We start from the raw sequence: 17689 nt of genomic DNA on the forward strand, positions 1-17689 counted from the left end.
AAAAGTCTGCAACCCCACGAGTTCAAAGATCAAAGCCCTAAAATTTAAAGATTTATTACTTTTTAAAAATTTTCCAAATGGGAGAATTTTTACGTTCTCCACCATAAGACGCCAATAGTGAATCTCATTATTTACAATCCATGCTGCTGTGGTAATAGGTTATAGCTCACCTTGAAAAGCAAAAATATTTTTCCTGAAATAAATGTAACCAATCACTAAACACTCCGTATTGTTAAATTCAGTAAAACTGTTAAAACACATGGAATTGAGACTATGAGTTATCAGAGCTTTACTGTTGATTTAAATTCTACTTTTATTAAAGGACAATAGAGATTCTAGCGCGATGATGAAAGGTGGTTGTTTGGAATTGCAAAGCAGTTATCAGCTTAAGGAGGCTCCACCATATATACCCAGTGATTACATTTCATAAAAGAGATCAGGAACTGACACACAGAGAAATTTACTGACTCTAATAGTTGCAAAACATCGGAATGAGGTTGAGAAAAATTTTGGTGTCTATTTTTAGTTTTAAGAGAATTCAATGACCTCAGACATTTTTGGCCTGCACTCGCCTACCAAAACAAACACATCAGTCATCGTTATTCCATTTCTTTTTAAGAATGACAATTACTTAAAAAGATAAACTGTACAAAGGTTGCTGGATTAAAATAGACAATGGTGTGACTGTGTTTTGCTGTCTGTGTAAAATTAAAGGTCCGAGACCAGTTTAGGCCTTTTAACCAAAAACGCCTTCACAAGTTCCAGTTATTATACTACTATGTTCATAAAATTTTTAAAATCTAATTCTCATAGGGAAATGTACCTGTACTAGCTATGTAATAAAAGGGGAAAAAAAGAATTTCAATTTCCTAAATAATTCAAACTATGTTTTATTGTCTAAATTGTATATTTACACAGCCTAGTCTACTATCCTAATTTCCTCATCCAATTAACTGCTATTGTTTCTCTCATGAAAAATAATGCTGTAAACTATTACTTAACCAAATACACTTTATTTCACATTAAAATACTCATGTGCTGCATTTCTATGCTTTTAAAAGCAAAGTGTTAGAAATTAATTTTTAAATGTCAAATGTATGTGTAGAAATGTAAGTAGTATAATTAGCAAAATCAATCTACTATACTCTAATATTATCTCAGAGTAAATTTTAAACTGATCTTCTTCTGTATTATAGCCTCATATAACTGTTCTTTTCTCCCCTCTATAACTTACTTATTTTTACAATAATACCAGAAACAGGTAATAATGTTTTAAGTAATACATTTTTTGTAGATTTTATTATACCTTGTAGATACTTACTGGTATTATTTTAATCATTCTTAGATTTAGAAATGCTTTCTAAATGTAAAATTTTCTTGGAAATATAATACTTTTCTGAATCAACCTCTCTTCCAAGAAACAGGCTTTTTAAAAGTTAGTTCCATTTTATGAACAAAGTTAATAACTTTATTTTATTCTTAGACATTTCAAGTTACGCATGATTTCATTCTGTGTATTACCAAGGTCCTTTCCAATAAATGGGCTTGAATCAGATGGATACCCGCAATGCTCTGATGCAGGTATTTACTTGCTGACTTGGCTAAAATAGTTTATTAGTAGGTAGAAGAGTGCTGATACAGGGATTCTTTGTGCCTCTCTCCATTTTTGTACTCTGTCACTTCCACAATATTCTCCTCTGTTTCTTCTATTCTTCTATTATAATTATAAATCTGATGGTCTCACTTGCTCTCACCTCAACATAAATTGCACCCCATACCTGTGATAGCACATGGCAGTAGCCTGACAAAGGCTCACATTAGTCTTGCTTATCAGTGCAGCTTGTTTAAAATCCTGAAACAGTTTAACAAATTTTTGTTAATTTTACAGCATTATATTTTGTGCTTTCTTAAACTTCCTTCTAACATTGATTCTACCATGAATAAAATTTACACAAGCATTAAAATATACATCTTCTTAAAACCCTTATTTCTTCCTTTTAGTATCGCATATAGAGCGAGAACAGATGGAGCAGAGGAAACCCATAACCAAAAACTCACTCAGAATCTTGCGCTACTGTCCACTTTTCCTGTGATTTTGCCTGGTATTATAAGGAGGTATCAGGTTTACTTTCTTTTTATTGTTTTTTCCCAGTGGACACCACCAGAGACTTCCCTATCCAGACAGAGATAGAAACTTAACTGCAGAGAACCTGATGACTATAGGACAAACAGGCACTCAGGCCCAGGGAAAGGGCATAACTGAGCCTCTATGTGTATTAACTAAAGCAGCTGCTACCTTTGCAACCCACACTTCTAGGGGAAAATGTGTCATTTTATCCCGAGATCCTAGAGGCCTCCCAAGAGGAAGCAATGGAAACGCTAACCACAAGATTTGAAGTCAGGGCAGTCAGCTGGGGTGGACATGAATGGCACTGGGGAAGAGGTTAAGAGAACTAAAAGTGCTAAGTCTGCCAGAGACGCTGCCGCTGTGGCACCAGAGACACAGTGTGTGAAGCTCTTTAGCTTTTCAAAGCCCTACATAAACAACTGAAACCTGAAGCAAAATAAAAACATCACTAAACTGAAATAAATAAAATATCAAAAGATCATGTCAACTGCAATGAGATATATATGTATATTTGTGTGTGTACATATATACATAAATTATGTGAGACTGATTTCAATGTCTGCCATAAAATGGGAAGGAACCTTCCGAAAGTAAGAGTTCAAAGCCTAGGAAGGAATAAAGACGGCTCTGGTTTTCCCCAGAGGACTGCTTCAGCAAGAATCTTCTTGGGCAGTTTTGGTTGTGAGCTCACTTCACCAAGCTAGACTGTAGAGAGTACTCTATCGTCCCCTGGAGTGACTAAAAGAAACCCTTCCAGACTCCTTTCTCATTTCCAGGAGGCTGGGACGTGGGCATTCTACAATCTTAAAGGGCAAGTGTCAGAGTTCTGGTTTCTACCCAACAAGGGAGGACCCAACCATAATGACAGTCTCCCTCCTCCCTCCCCTCCTCCATCCCCTTCCCCTCCCCCTCATCCTTCCACAAACCTTCCTTGGCTGTACTAGAGAGAGGAAGATGGCTGTTTTATGGGGGTAGAATAAGTTTTCTGCTAATACTGGGGGTGGAAGACAGAGCAGCACAGAGCAGTACAGTCAAACTGAGCATTCCTGGATCCTACTGGAGGAGAAGTCACAGACCCATCTGAGAATATGGACTCCCCACTTAGATTCCCAGCATCTTTTGATACTAAATGGAATTATCTGTTAGAAAATAAGAAATGTATGGTCTAATCAAATATGCTACCAGATAACTCCCATAGGAGAATTTTTTTTTTTTCTGAAATGGGGGCAAACTTACAGTGTAACTGAGATTTATTACAAACATTCCCATTAATTTTGGGAGTTATGAGGAGTGACCACAAACTTAAAGGGCTGAGGATACCAAGTTTAGTTTTATAATCAGATAAAACTTACAAAAGTCAGCTTGACTCTATATATAAAATCATTGTGATGCTACATGGTAATTAGACATTATCAGCAACAGACACAAATGATGACTTAGGATTACTAAGAATAAAGCTAACTGCAGTTTTTATGATTTTCCTCTTCTGCACTAGTTTTATTTCTAATATGGATCATAAATAACAAACCACACAAAGTCACTCACATACAAAGCAAATTCCCTCCACTGCCTTCCTTCTGCTGATGAGTTTATTTGTAAGACTCTTCACCTGCACCGTCTTCCTGTGTGTCAGAGGATGCGCTCTTGACCTCATCCTTCCCATCTCTGGAAACTTGCTCCATCATCTTCTTCTGTCCTTTGTAACTTTAATCCTTTTCTCACCACCCTGACCTAGTATGCCTTCCCTCAAACCTGCCTGCCCGCAAGCTACACATGGCTTTGTCTTTCTAGTTCCTGTCACTACCAATCTCTGAAAGCAGAGTCAACACTCACCATCTCCATGTCCCCAAACGCCATCAACTTCTTGTTGTTTAGTAAGTCCAATTTCATTTCGTAATTTGAAAACTGCCTCTAAAGGCATTTTTAAATTTATTTTTATTTTTCTCAAAGTAACTCATGTATCCAGGGTAGGGTAGAGCGTCCAATGAAACTAGAAAACTCACAATGCTTACAGGGATGCCCTGCGCCACCTCTCCTTATCTCTGAGCCCCGCTCCCCAGAGTCAACCATTTTTACATCTTGCTGTTATTCCTTCTGCTATTGACCTCTAAATTTCTAAATAACATGAGTATTTTATCATGTTTAACTTCCAACACAGGATAGAACTTAGCTACCTTACACCATCACTCCACACACCTCCCCTTCTTCCACCATCTCCATATCCCTATGACAATGTGTTTATTTTACTGTTTATTTTACTTCCCTCAAGTGTAGAATCTTTGGCTACCCACTCATATTTAAGTTTTAAAATCGGGAATGGTAGTTTGGGGTGTCTGGGCACCTCTTCTCCACTATCTTTAACCTTGTGGGATTATGTCCTTTTTATTCCTTTACTGTCTTCCTGGTTTTCAAGAGGACAAAGAAATAAACAAATGTTCTCAATCCAACAAGCTTAACCATTAACTTCCTAAACAATTCCAGTTTAAATGCCGCATTCTACTTCCCGTGTTCTTATGAAGATCACACAACTATCAATTAACTAACATGTGTTCAGTGCTCATCCTACTTGACCTTTCTGTTAATCAATCATTCCCACTAAAAATGTTTCCCTGGTTAGGTTTTAAGACTCTGCTCTCTCTTGGTTCTGCATTTAGCCCTCTTATTATTCAGTCATATATTACTTCATTGGTCTACCTCAGCCAGCCTCTTTTTTTAAATTTTTCAAATTAATTTTTTAAATGTACAGAGGGGAGAAACATTTTTTTTGCTTTTAATTACAGGCATATCTTGTTTTATTGCACTTCGCAGATACTGCACTTTGTACAAATAGGAGATTTGTGGCAATCCTGCCTCAAGCAAGTCTATTGGCTCCATTTTCTCCAAAAGCATTTGCTCACTTCGTGTCTCTGTATCACATTCTGGTAATTCTCACAATATTTCAAACATTTTCATTATTATTGTATTTGTTATGGTAATCTGTGATCATCAGTAATCTTTGATGTCACTACTGCAAAAAAACTACAGCTCACTGAAGGCTCAGATGATGGTTAACATTTTTTATCAATAAAGTATTTTTTAATTAAGGCATGTACTATTTTTTAGATATAATGCTATTGCTTACTTAATAGACTACAGTATAAACATAACTTTTATATGCACTTTTATATGAAACAAAAATGTCACTTATTGCTATATTCACTTTATTGCTGTGGTCTGGAACCAAACCTGCCATAATTCCAAGGCAGGTCTGTAGTGTTTGCAGGGCATATTTTTTTTCCAGTTTTTTTACTTTTACATATCTATATCTTATATTTAAAGTGTGTTTCTTGCAGTCACAATATTGTTGGGACTTTTAAAACATTCTAATCTGTCATTTTCAATATTTCAATTGGTGTGTTTTGACAATTTCCATTTAATGTAACTACTGATAAGGTTGAATTTAGGTCTACCATTTTAGTATTTGTTTTCTGCTGGTCTCCTCTGTTTCTGTTCCTTTGTTTTCTCTTTTCAGACTTATTTGGGATTATTTTAATTTTTTAACATTCCGTTTTAATTAAAATACTCTTTTTGACTGAGGAGGTCACATTTGAGAAGAAACCTGAAATGAAAGGAGGGTGTGAACCAATAGGAGGAATATTCTACACATAGGGAACAGCTTGTGTGAGGACCCTGAGTCAGGAAGGGAGCCTGACATTTCCAAGGAATAGCAAAAGGCCAGAGTGGAGTAACCTGACTGGAGAAAAGAAGAACGCTGACAACAAAGTCAGATGAGTGAGCAGCAGTTAGGTCACTAGGGTCTTGGTTGGCCATAGTCAAGAGTTCAGATTTTATTCTAAGTGTGATGGGGAGTCACTGGAGGGTTCTGAGCAGATGAATAACTTGCTCTGCTTTATGTTTTGAAGAGGCCTCTTTGGCTGCTGTGTGGAGAACAGCATGTAGAGGGAAAAGAGCAGAAGCAGAGAGGCCAGTTGGAAAGCTACTGCAGTAATCCAGGGGAGAGAAGGTGGAGGCTGGAGGGAGGAGGAGAGCAGTGGCAAAAAATGAGAAATGACTGAATTTAAAATATGTTTTGATAGCAGAGCTGACCACACTTGCTCATGATTTAGATGTGGGATGTGAGGAAAGAGAGGGATCAAGAATGATTCCCACCAGACTATGAGTTCCTCAAGGACTGGAAATCTGTCTTACTGATATTCATCTCCGTATCTTCAATGCCAATGTCAGTACCATGTCTTGTCTGAAGGAACACAGGATTTGGAATCAAGTGAGACCTGAGTTCAAATCTTGCCCCAGTACTTCCTGGCTGACTAAGACTTGATTTAACCTCTTTTGAATATCAGCTTCCTCTTCCATAAGTTACAATGATAAATTGTGCAGCATTATTGAGAATCTGGCAGGTAGTAAGTGTGCGATAACTAGAGTTAATGTTGTTCTTAAGTACTAAGTAAATACTTGCTAGGTGGATAACACAGGCCCTGCATTTAATTCTCCAACAGCTGAGGTCTTTTGCTTCTAACTCCCATTTTCCTCACTTTCTCCACCCAACACTCTTGCCCAGAGTTCCGCAGATTTTTGCCTACACCAAACAAAGCTTCCCCTACCTGAGGGAATTCTGAATGGTATATCTCAAAACCAAAACCTAAGGGAGTTCAACTCTTGAAATTACATTTCACCATAGTGTAAATTGCCTAGAATACAGTTTCTCGGACACTTCCTTAATAATAAGTAATTTTGTGGGACAGAATCTCAAAAGATGACCCCAGAAGTTGAAAAATAATATCAATACAAGGAAAATTGTGAATGAGAAAGAGCACTAAGCAGCAAAGTAAATGATACATAAATCATTTTATTGTTTGTCTGTAGCTAAGACACTCCCTTAGGGGAGACGATAGTCTTGATATTTCATCAATTCGGAATTTTTTTTTTTTACATATTGGCTATTTATCTGTATTAAAAACAAAGTAAAAAAACACTTTTTTTGCAAAGATTCTATTACTCATTCAAAGTATTTCAACACAATTCTTGCTAAAGTTGAATTATTGCTCATTAATATTGCCATTTGTTATCAAGAAAAACTTTTTCACTGGTTTTCAGAAGTGAACATGCAAAATCAAGTGGGTTCATTTTTACAAGTAAACAGAAAGGTTTACCTCTAATGCAAAACTGAACTGCTCTAGTTCTGTGTAGATGAGTCCACGATTAATAAAGGCGTTTAACATCACAGTTTCTCCAGCATCAAGGAGAAGCACAATTCCATAATCTGTTAATGCCTAAAAATGAAATAATCACTTACAACCTAAAGTCAACTCTTTAGAGCATTACTGCATTGACCATGGACAAACTAGTACCTCATAATTAGTTCTTTAATGTGACAAAATTTATGGCCAAAAATAATCATTTGTTAGATTTAAAGGTTTCCCTTAATTAAATACTGTGGATGTTGCTCCCTCCTAATATAAGCGGCGTGCACTGCGCTTGCGCTTCACATGTTATCTGTGAATCATCTGTGAACTACTTTTATTGTGTATGGATTGAAGCGGGGATGCAACACCCTTCCCCATCTTAATAGTTTCACCAAATGACTGTTGACATTAAAGCAGAGCACTTGTTACCTTTTGAAATTTAATTTCTTTGTAGTGATTCATTGTTTTCTTCACTGAAACCTAAGTTTTATGGAGGCACAGATTATCCATTTTGTTCACCATTGTAAAGCCAGTAACTAGCATCATGCCTGCACATACTAGGCATGTGATAAATTTTTGTTGAATGAATAAATCATAAAGCAATGAAAACAGATCTTAATAAAACTAACAAATAAGGACTTGTTGGAATATTACTTCAATATTCTCGGTTTTTTTAAGATATTAGCCTAAGCTGAGAATCAACTCAGAGGACCTCTCTCCATTTTTTATCTTTTTTTTTTTTTTTCATTCAATGAACAGCCAAGTTTTTACTGGTCATCTACTCTGTACCAGGTACTAGGAACATCCCAAATTTGGGCTGGAGCTGAATCTCTTAATTCATTTTCCTTCTGAACATTTTGTCCAAAAGAGCCATATGGTTTCATCGGAAAAGGCCCAAATCATATCATATATGCCTGTAGCACATGCTAACTGAAAATGCAAATAAAATAGTATTTTACTATTTGCTTAGTGGTTCTCCTCTACTATTCCATGATTGAGCACTCAAGCATCTAAAAGAATTGTACAATTAAATATCCTATATGTATATTGTGGCATAACTATAAATAAACATTGACAAGGCTGTAAAAATCATTTGTAACACTTGTAAAACAAAACAGAACTAGAATGTTTGCCATTTTCCTTTCACAGAATCACAGAATTAAAACCTGTATATATATCAAGATGCCTTAGAAATCCACTAAGCAGCTGAATATGTGACACAAGAGGAAAAAAAATCTGGGAAATGAGATTTCGTGAAGGTCACAACGAGCACGCTTTGTGTTTTGCCTCTGCTATTATTACTAACCTTTCAGCCTTGGGAAAGTTACTTAACACTAAGCCTCAGTTTCCTCATCCACAAAAACAGGGTATTAATAACTCATCATATTGTTGTAGAAGTCCACTTTAAAATATGTAGATTATATGTTGGTAAAGCATTTAGCCCAGTGCCTGTCACATAATAAGCCCTAAATGAGTGGTAACTGTTACTGTTTTTATTAATATAAGGTGATAGGAACCAGAATTCACCTTTTCTAGTTTTTATGAAATCATATCTTGGGAGTGCATTTTCTGCACAAAGTACTTGGGTTTCCTCAGTCTTGTTATGGCAGGAATGCTGAGAAACGGGTGGAGGTAGACAAAAGGGAGGAGGTGACACTGTAAAATGACATCTGGTCCACATGCTGGAGGTCAGATGGTTTCACAAAGCCACCTAAAGACTGTTAACCAGAAGCAAACAAACCTGCAAACACCGATACAGGTCCCTCTTCCCTGTGTGACTTGGATGTGTTTCTAACCTCATCTGTAAAAGGAGCCCATTGGATGAAAAGCGTTGGGTACCTGGCAGCTCTAAAATAACCAATATGTTCTTATTCTAGTTAGGTTTCTATTTATGTACATAGTTTTTCGTTTTCTTTATTCATGGAGCACTAGCTCTGTTACACATAAGAGATAACAAAGATAGTAGTTCCCTGCCCCCACCCAGACCACTGTTTGCAGTTCAGGGTTACCCAGAAGAGGCAAGAGTCGGGGTGGGGAGGGAGCTGTCAAAGATACCTGCTGTGCAGGTTACTCTGATAAATGATCCTTTAATTAGCTCCTAGAATGGTTTACAACAGCCTGTGTTAAAAATTAGTTATTCATTTGTCAACATTTCTGGAGGAAACTTGATAATCCGGTTACCAGGAATTCTACATCCTCTTAGAAACAATGTTTCTCAACTTCTTCCTTCCATAGCAAATAAATTACTAAATTTCTAAATGTTTTAAACAGACTTAACTTTCCAAGTTTCCAGGAGATTGTGGGAGTGTGCCCACACACAGCAGCAGGTACATGATGCAATCTTTTAAAGAATGCTTCATTGACTATGGAAGTGGATAGAAACAAGGAGAGGGAAACAAGTGGACAGCAGAAAGGGAAGCAAGAGATTGGACAAAACACTAAGAAACTACTGACCTGCTCCCCAGTGAGGGATCTTGACTGAAAAAGAACCAAACCAACAAGGAGAGAGTGGAGAAGGGGTAAGATGAAAAAATATAAAAGAGGGCTTACACTGGTAGCATCTGCATCAGGACAAATAGAGAAAAAGGTTTGCTGCAGCCATCATTTAGGCCTTCAAAACGCACAGATAATCCTGGTCACTGGTCCCTGAGCTGGAAACCATCACTCAAAATTCCCTGCTGCATCTGTGGTCTGACCACTGTAAAAAAAATACCTCCACAAACTATTGTAGTTAATGTTGAGATTTTGAAGCAAGCGATATTGCTAGTGATCACTGCTTAAAAATTCTGCACACAAATTTATCAGTAGAAACATTTTCTCAAATGAAAATTATGTAATACATTTAAATTTACATGGCCTTTAAATGCTTATATAAAAGCATTGTAAAATTAATTTTTCATTTGACATTGCAGAAGTTGTATAAGAAAATTTGGTAAGCACTAAAAAAGAAAATAAATATTCTTTGAAATGGTTCTTTGGTTTCTCAAGTTTTATGTGTATTTCCACAGAATTATTTTTCTAAAATTGTAACAAAAATAATAAGAAAATACTTTACACATGCTTTAAATAAGTTTACAAATGCTTTAAAGTGTTGTTTACTAAGATGGTCATCTTACCATTTGAAGTTCATTTATCTTGGTGTAACATAATGCTCTGTTATAAAATGCTATATAACTGTTTTTATCCATGTTGATAGCTGTAGTTAAATCTGTAATCGCTAGTTTGTAAGTCTGTAAAGAAAAAATAATTAAGTGAGAAGGGTTAATCATAATGGACTGAAATTTAGTTGTTCAATAAATTCCTGATTCTATCAGAGTTTTGAGAATACTCATTTAACCATTCTGTGTATCATCCATGAAATTAAGACAATCAAGCTAATCTTTCACAGAATTAATTAAGTCCCTTGGTAGGAACTGCTATAGTTTCTCTCACCTGCAAATAAAATTCAATATATAAACAACTTAAATGATTATCTTATTTCCATTGTTGCTATATAGCAAGGAAAAAATTAAATTTCTTATGGATAAAAGAGAAGCAAGCCTTATTCATCCAGCAAACATTCACCAGAGCTTGCTTGCTTCTGTCACTCTCACCGTCATATCACATAATCGTCATGTTCTCTATCCATGTTCTCTTTTGCTTCTCTTTGATGCTTCTCTGATACCTTAGATCATCCATTTATATAGATAGTAATTTTCATGGAATTAACAGGTAATGCAAGGTCTTACCTTTGCTTTAAGGTATTATTTGCAAAATATTTCATATGAAATGGCTACAGAGAAAGTTCAAAAAAGAAACACAGGGAGAAAATAAGTATTCCTTGAAGCATCAGATATCGATAGTGTTGCTACACCCAGTAATTTCCATTTAGGAACCATAAACTCAAGTAATTATTTTGTTCTGTGTGTATAACTGTATTATTTAAAATAGTAAAATAATAAAAAATTTCAAACAATCCAAATGTCCAACAATAAAGTGGTTAAAAGTACACTATGGTGGAATATTATGCAGTCATTAAAAATGGTATCTTCAAAGATTAAATATAAGAAGCAGGGCACAAAACAGATTATGTAAGTAGCATAGTCACAATTTTGGAAAGTATATATTATATTTTATTAAGAAAAAAAGACAAAATTCAAATACATCAAAATGCTCTCAGGGGGCTTCCCTGGTGGCGCAGTGGTCAAGGGTCTGCCTGCTGATGCGCGGGACACGGGTTCGTGCCCCGGTCTGGGGGGAACCCACATGCCGCGGAGCGGCTGGGCCCGTGAGCCACGGCCGCTGGGCCTGCGCGTCCAGAGCCTGTGCTCCGCAACAGGAGAAGCCACAGCGGTGAGAGGCCCGTGTACCACAAAAAAAAAAAAAAAAAAAAAGCTCTCAGGAATTACCATTTGATGGTGGGAAAACAGGTGACTTTAATCTTCTCCTTTATTCCTCTCTGTATTTTCCAAATTCTCTACAATGAATATTACTTTCCTAATAAAAATACATAATCAGTGCTATTTAAAATGCAAATGTCAAAAATAAATATCACCATTTTATGAAAAATTATTAATTGAAATCCTTTTGATGTACTGTCAAAGTGTAACACCTTCTATGTAGTTCTGCCTTCATACCATGGCAATTCTCTCTCACAGACGATAAAAAGGAAGTGAGTTCCTCCTTGGCACCCGAACAGCCACCCACTCTAAAATACCACCAGAGAACAAGGTAGGAAACTGCCTTACCTTGTTGTAGTATTTCAGAACTCCTCTGTAGAGGTAGGCACGCACACTCTGAGGATAAATTTGGATGGCCTCATTACAACTCAAGATTGCTTTGGAGTATCTGCCTTTCAAACCATAGTAGGCTACTCGACTTAAATATGCCTTTTCAGAGAAAGAGAGGAGGAAAGCAGGAACAGATATTTTAGTAAAAGCATCAGTTCTACCAAAATACATGGTAGCTGGAACAAATTTATGCCACCCAAAGATGGTATAAAATATAGACTTTTTGTCACTCTCTTTTATTAGGAAAATTTCAAACATACAGAATAATTGAAAGAATACTACAGTAAACACCCATATGCCTACCACCTGGATTCAATAATTATTAACATTTTTCAATTTTGTTGTATCTATTTTTTTCTGAACTATTTGAAAATAAGTTGTAGACATCATAAAACTTCACCCCAAGTCTTCCAGTATGCATCTCCCATGAAGAAGACATTCTCCTACATAACCACACTACCACTGTATATCTAAGAAAATTAATAGTATTTCCCTAAAATCATCTAATATTTCATCCATATTCAAATTTCATATGCTTTTAAAATCAAGATCCAATAGAGTTTCACCTATTGGATTTTGTGTTGTCTCTAGTCTCTTAAGAGGTAGGAATCAATGTGACAGCAAAACAAGTAAAATTAATAACATAGTATATAAAATAATTATTAATAGGTACATTAAAATATTTATAATATTTGTATAACCACAATTCACGAAGCACTTTTACCTATATAATTTCCCTGTTGGAAATCATATTTTTAGTTCAAGGGGAAATACAGATATATGGATTATTAAAACTGCTGAAAAGTAAGTAAAACTAACTGTTGCTAACTAATAGCAATAACATTTAAAGATTTAATAGTTTTAGCAAATTTAACACACTTTCCAAACCACTGAAATTGTTCACTTAAATACCTGGTAATGTTTTGGATCAAGGGTAATTGCACGATTAAAATCCAGGATTGAACAGTCCTTGTGGAGTTTTACTTTACAAAGCCCACGTTGATAAAAGCCTTCTGCAAAATCAGGATCTGCTTTCACAGCTTTTGTAAAAGAATCAAAAGCCTAGAAGAGCAAATTGTGTAGTGAGTAGAATGTATTAATTTAAAATGTTAATACATTACAGTATATAACTATTGTTGAAAAGTTTTCATTTTAGTTTTTGGTCATTTTAAATATGTTTCTCCCAGCGAACCTTGTGGAGCAAAAAAAATTTATGAACAAGCTAGATTTATTATTATAATTTACAGGTTCCCTTACTCCCAGACTAATGTCTGCATAATCCATGTTGTTACAACACTTTCAGAGGTGTAACTTTAATCATTATTCTTCCTGTTGTGTTTCTTCAAAGAAATCACAATTAGTACATTTATTTTCCAGTGGGCCAGCAGATATATGGTTACAAAACTTCAAAGCAATGGAACTCCAAAATTTTTCCTAATATTGTAAAGCAAAGCTAGGTTTCCTCTGCTTGTCCAAAGCTAAAAACATGAAAAATATTTGTAATTAATCTTATATTTATTGTAATTTCTTACAATAAATGGAACAACTAATCAAGTGCAACTCTTTTTTAAAGTTATGAAGATGCAAGTTTCAGACACTGTCCACCCCTATGAATATAAGGACTGGAATGGGTGTGTGTGTGTGTGTGTGTGTGTGTGTGTGTGTAGTTGAGGAATATTCAAAAATAGCCAATGGAAAATACATATTTATCATATCATTGAAAATTTTGAAATGGAGAATTCTGTGAAATAGCCAAATACTGGATAAATACATAATAATTGAATCAACTGGTTTTCAATGAATCTGGTTTTATTCTGATTTGAATTGCTCAGCTGTCAATAACAGAAATCAAACAGTGTCCTAAACATTTTCCATTTATTCTACATTACACTGAAGCACTCAATATAAAGTACTTACAATTTAATAAGTAAATTTATACTAATGTGATGAAATTTTGATATAATAAATTCTTACAATTAAATTTGTTTAGTGGGAAACATGCATTAGTCTTCCGAATAGTGTTGACAAACAGGCATCAATAAAATGTTTGAATAAATAAAACAATGTAGTAGGTTTTGCAGGGTGCAGACTGCCTATAGTAAGCCAAGCTTTATAAGAAGCTTTGGTCTAGTCACTCACTGTGTAGGTAGCCTTCAGAAATGGAACTGAATGCAAGGAAACAATTTCTAAAACCATAAAATACCTATGCTCTTAAATACACAAAATACCAGTTGTAAGTTGCCTTCCTCCATGTAACAAAGACCCAAGTGAAACAGACAGTCTGATGAAGCTGCTACGGCATTTCGTCCTTTATCAGAATGAGAAAAGATATCCAACGCCTTTTTAAACATTCTCATGGCTTCCTATAATGATTTTTAAAAAAAAGAGAGGGAAGGGAATGTTTTTTTCTAATATTTATTTAACACAACAGCCTTAGATGTTAAAAGGAATCCTGAGCACACAGCCCTACTCTCATTTCACAAGAGGACACACAGACCTGGTAAAGACACAGATCTTGTCAGTGCACCAAGAGGGAGGACTTCTGACAGGCAGGAAATCTGACCCACCCAGGTGCCTATCCTACAGGCAGGTACGTAAGCAGGGTTACACAAGTGGACTTTTGGAACTATAATTTCTAAATTCTAAAGGGTATTTTCTCATAGTCTTAAATCAGACTAAAATTTATAGACCAATTTATGACCAATTTCCTAGTAATTCTCCTGAAGGGAATGCCAGGCAGCTATTAGGTAGTAAAAGTTCTCCACTGATAATATCTGAGGTTGTTGTAATCAACTTTTATTTTGTCCTGCTATGCTCTCAAGGGGGTTCCACTGACACCAGAAAATAAACTAACATCAAAAATTACCCATTTAAACTATTCTATCAAAATAGTTGAAATTCTTAATGAAAAAAATTCAACTTTCCAAATAGAAACGCGTTTTCATAACTAGCTACTCAATGTATTTACCTAATATATAGAAATACAGCTACTTGTGACTCTTTAGCCCACTTTCTTAATTATATTAAATTGCTAAAGAAACAATGAGGTTGGGCTTCCCTGGTGGCGCAGTGGTTGAGAGTCCGCCTGCCGATGAAGGGGACGCGGGTTCGTGGCCCGGTTGGGGAAGATCCCACATGCCGCGGTGCGGCTGGGCCCGTGAGCCATGGCCGCTGAGCCTGCACGTCCGGAGCCTGTGCTCCGCAACGGGAGAGGCCACAACAGTGAGAGGCTCGCGTATCACAAAAAAAAAAAAAAAAAAGAAACAATGAGGTTTAACTTGGATATGCTGTGTCCTTTGTGCCCACCCTTAGTTTACATCACATGTCTAAAGCTTACCTCAACATTCATCCTTCCAGCCTCACTCAGCACATGCCTTTGCAATAGAAAAAAATGCATCACCTTCTCAATTTCCCTCATTTTTACTATTCAAAGTCTCTACATCGTCTTCATTTCCATCTTTTTTTCTCCTGTCTTTGAATGGTTTCCTTTCCTCTTTTCAGAGCTAACTCCTCAAGCTGTGCCCTTGACCCCAACTCCTTCTGTCCCGCCTTCTGCTTTTGGATCTCTGCCCCTTCATTGCCTCCTGGAGTCCATAAAGTCTTCCATCACATTTAAATTAAAATGAACACATCTTCTCTTCCTCCTCTAGCTGATGTCCCACCTCTCTTTCCTTCACTACTCTAAAAAAGTAGTGGATGCTCTCATAGGGCAAATGTACATTCCGAACACAATACCATGGCAGCCGTGTGGAGAAAAGCTTGGAAGAGTTCAACACTATTATATAATTCAAACAAAATACAAATATGTTCTGGACTAGGATAATGACCAGAGAAATAGAGAAAGGAAGTGGATTTGAGAGACATTTAGAAAGTAGAACCAAGAGAGCATGACTATTGATTGGGTAGAAGAGGGACCCAATCAAAAGTGACTTCAGGTTTCAGGGAGGTTAAAGTAAATTTAAGATTATTCCAAAGAAGGAATTTGATATCATAAAGGTGTCAATTCTCCCTAAAATAATCTACAGATTCAATACAATTCAATCAAAATTCCAGCAGGGTTTTAAAATCTTGACCAGCTGGAAGAGTAAAGGCCCAAGAATAATCAGGAATTTCCTGGAGAAGAATATGGTGTGGCAACTTGCTCCACCAGATGTCAAGAATTACAATAAAGGAACAGTAGTTAAAACATTGTACTATTAGGCCAGGGATAGAAAAATTGACCAAAGGAATAGAATAGAGAGCCCAAAATCAGATCCACACATACATGAAAGGTTATAATAGGACAGATGTACCACTTCAGATCTTTGGTTTAGGAGAACATTTCAATAAATGATACTGGAACATTTGAGTATCCATATGGGGAAAACTGAAGTTTTATCACTATATCACATTCAAAAATATCAATTTAAGGTAGAGTGAGGTCTTAAATGCAAAAAGCAGAATTTTTAAACTTTTAGAAGAAAATATGGGAAAATATCTTTATGACCTTGGTGTAGGGAGGGAATTTTTAAACAAGAATTTTTTTTAAAGCTGTGACAATAAAACAAAAAAAGATATATTCAACTACATTAAAATTAAGACCCTCTGCTCATCAAAAGACATCATGAAGAAAATTTTAAAACCAGCCACAAATTGCAAGAGGATACATGACACACATGTAACCAACCAAGGACTAATACACAGGACTTATTTTTTTCAATGCCAAAAATCAATATGAACAGGACAAACAAAAATGTGTACAGCAAATTGATAGAACAGGAAGTATAAACATATAAAAAGATACCTCAACCTTTGCTCAAACTGAGAAATGTTAATTAAGACCATAATGAGACATTAGTTTTTATCCACCAAACTGATAAAAATAAAGTAGACAGCACCAGTTATTGTAGAGGATGGAGATCAACAGGAATACTCATACACTACAGGCAGGAGAATAAATTGGTACAACCCTATGGAACAATGTGCCATTTTCTTGAAAGTTAAACATTTACATTCTCTACATACCAACAATGTTAACAGAAGACATGAAAAAGAATATTACCCTTACTCTTAAGAGGAAAAAAAACAAAAGAAAACAACCCAAATATTAATTAACAGAAGAATCAATAAATAAATGGTATGGTTTAGTTTTGTAAAAAAAAAAAAAAAATATATATATATATATATGTAAGCAGTAATTCCAAGCACAATATAAAAATTACATTAATAGGTTTAGTAAACGTTACTCAAGACTTTTCACCTTGTTCCTCTTGGCCTTCATTTGAGCTTTTGCCAATAGAGCATACATGGTGGCCTCAGGCTTATTCAAAGTGATCCCATCTAAGACCTGAATGGCCTTGTCATGTTTCTCGCAAAATGAATAAATGAGTGCTTGCTGTATAGGACTCAACTCAATGAGACCTAAAGGGAAAGGAAAATTTATCAATAACTTTGCCAAGTATCTAGGACTTAGAATATAATTATTTTAAGACAGTCAAGCAATTCAATGATCTATTTTTACAATATGAATTAATAAATCAATATGATACTAAAATCTACTTACTGTCAACAAACAATAAGACATTCCAACTACAAATGAACAAACAAAAAATAACAGCATAAGCCTGGTA

General features: G+C 35.6%; 1 protein-coding gene across 1 annotated transcript in view; it reads right to left on the reverse strand.

The window, feature by feature from the left end:
* The window catches only part of LOC101321155 (tetratricopeptide repeat protein 6), a 41518-nt gene that overhangs the window by 16610 nt on the left and 7219 nt on the right, over positions 1-17689 (reverse strand). Inside the window, exons 2-6 of the mRNA XM_033852591.2 lie at positions 17320-17480; positions 14309-14443; positions 10428-10541; positions 7279-7398; positions 1779-1852 (exon numbers count right to left, since the gene is read on the reverse strand). Coding sequence (XP_033708482.1) covers positions 1779-1852; positions 7279-7398; positions 10428-10541; positions 14309-14443; positions 17320-17480 — 604 coding nt within the window. The remainder of the gene's footprint in view (positions 1-1778; positions 1853-7278; positions 7399-10427; positions 10542-14308; positions 14444-17319; positions 17481-17689) is intronic.

The sequence above is a fragment of the Tursiops truncatus genome, chromosome 2, assembly GCF_011762595.2.
Source record: "Tursiops truncatus isolate mTurTru1 chromosome 2, mTurTru1.mat.Y, whole genome shotgun sequence".
NCBI classification, from domain to species: Eukaryota; Metazoa; Chordata; class Mammalia; order Artiodactyla; family Delphinidae; genus Tursiops; species Tursiops truncatus.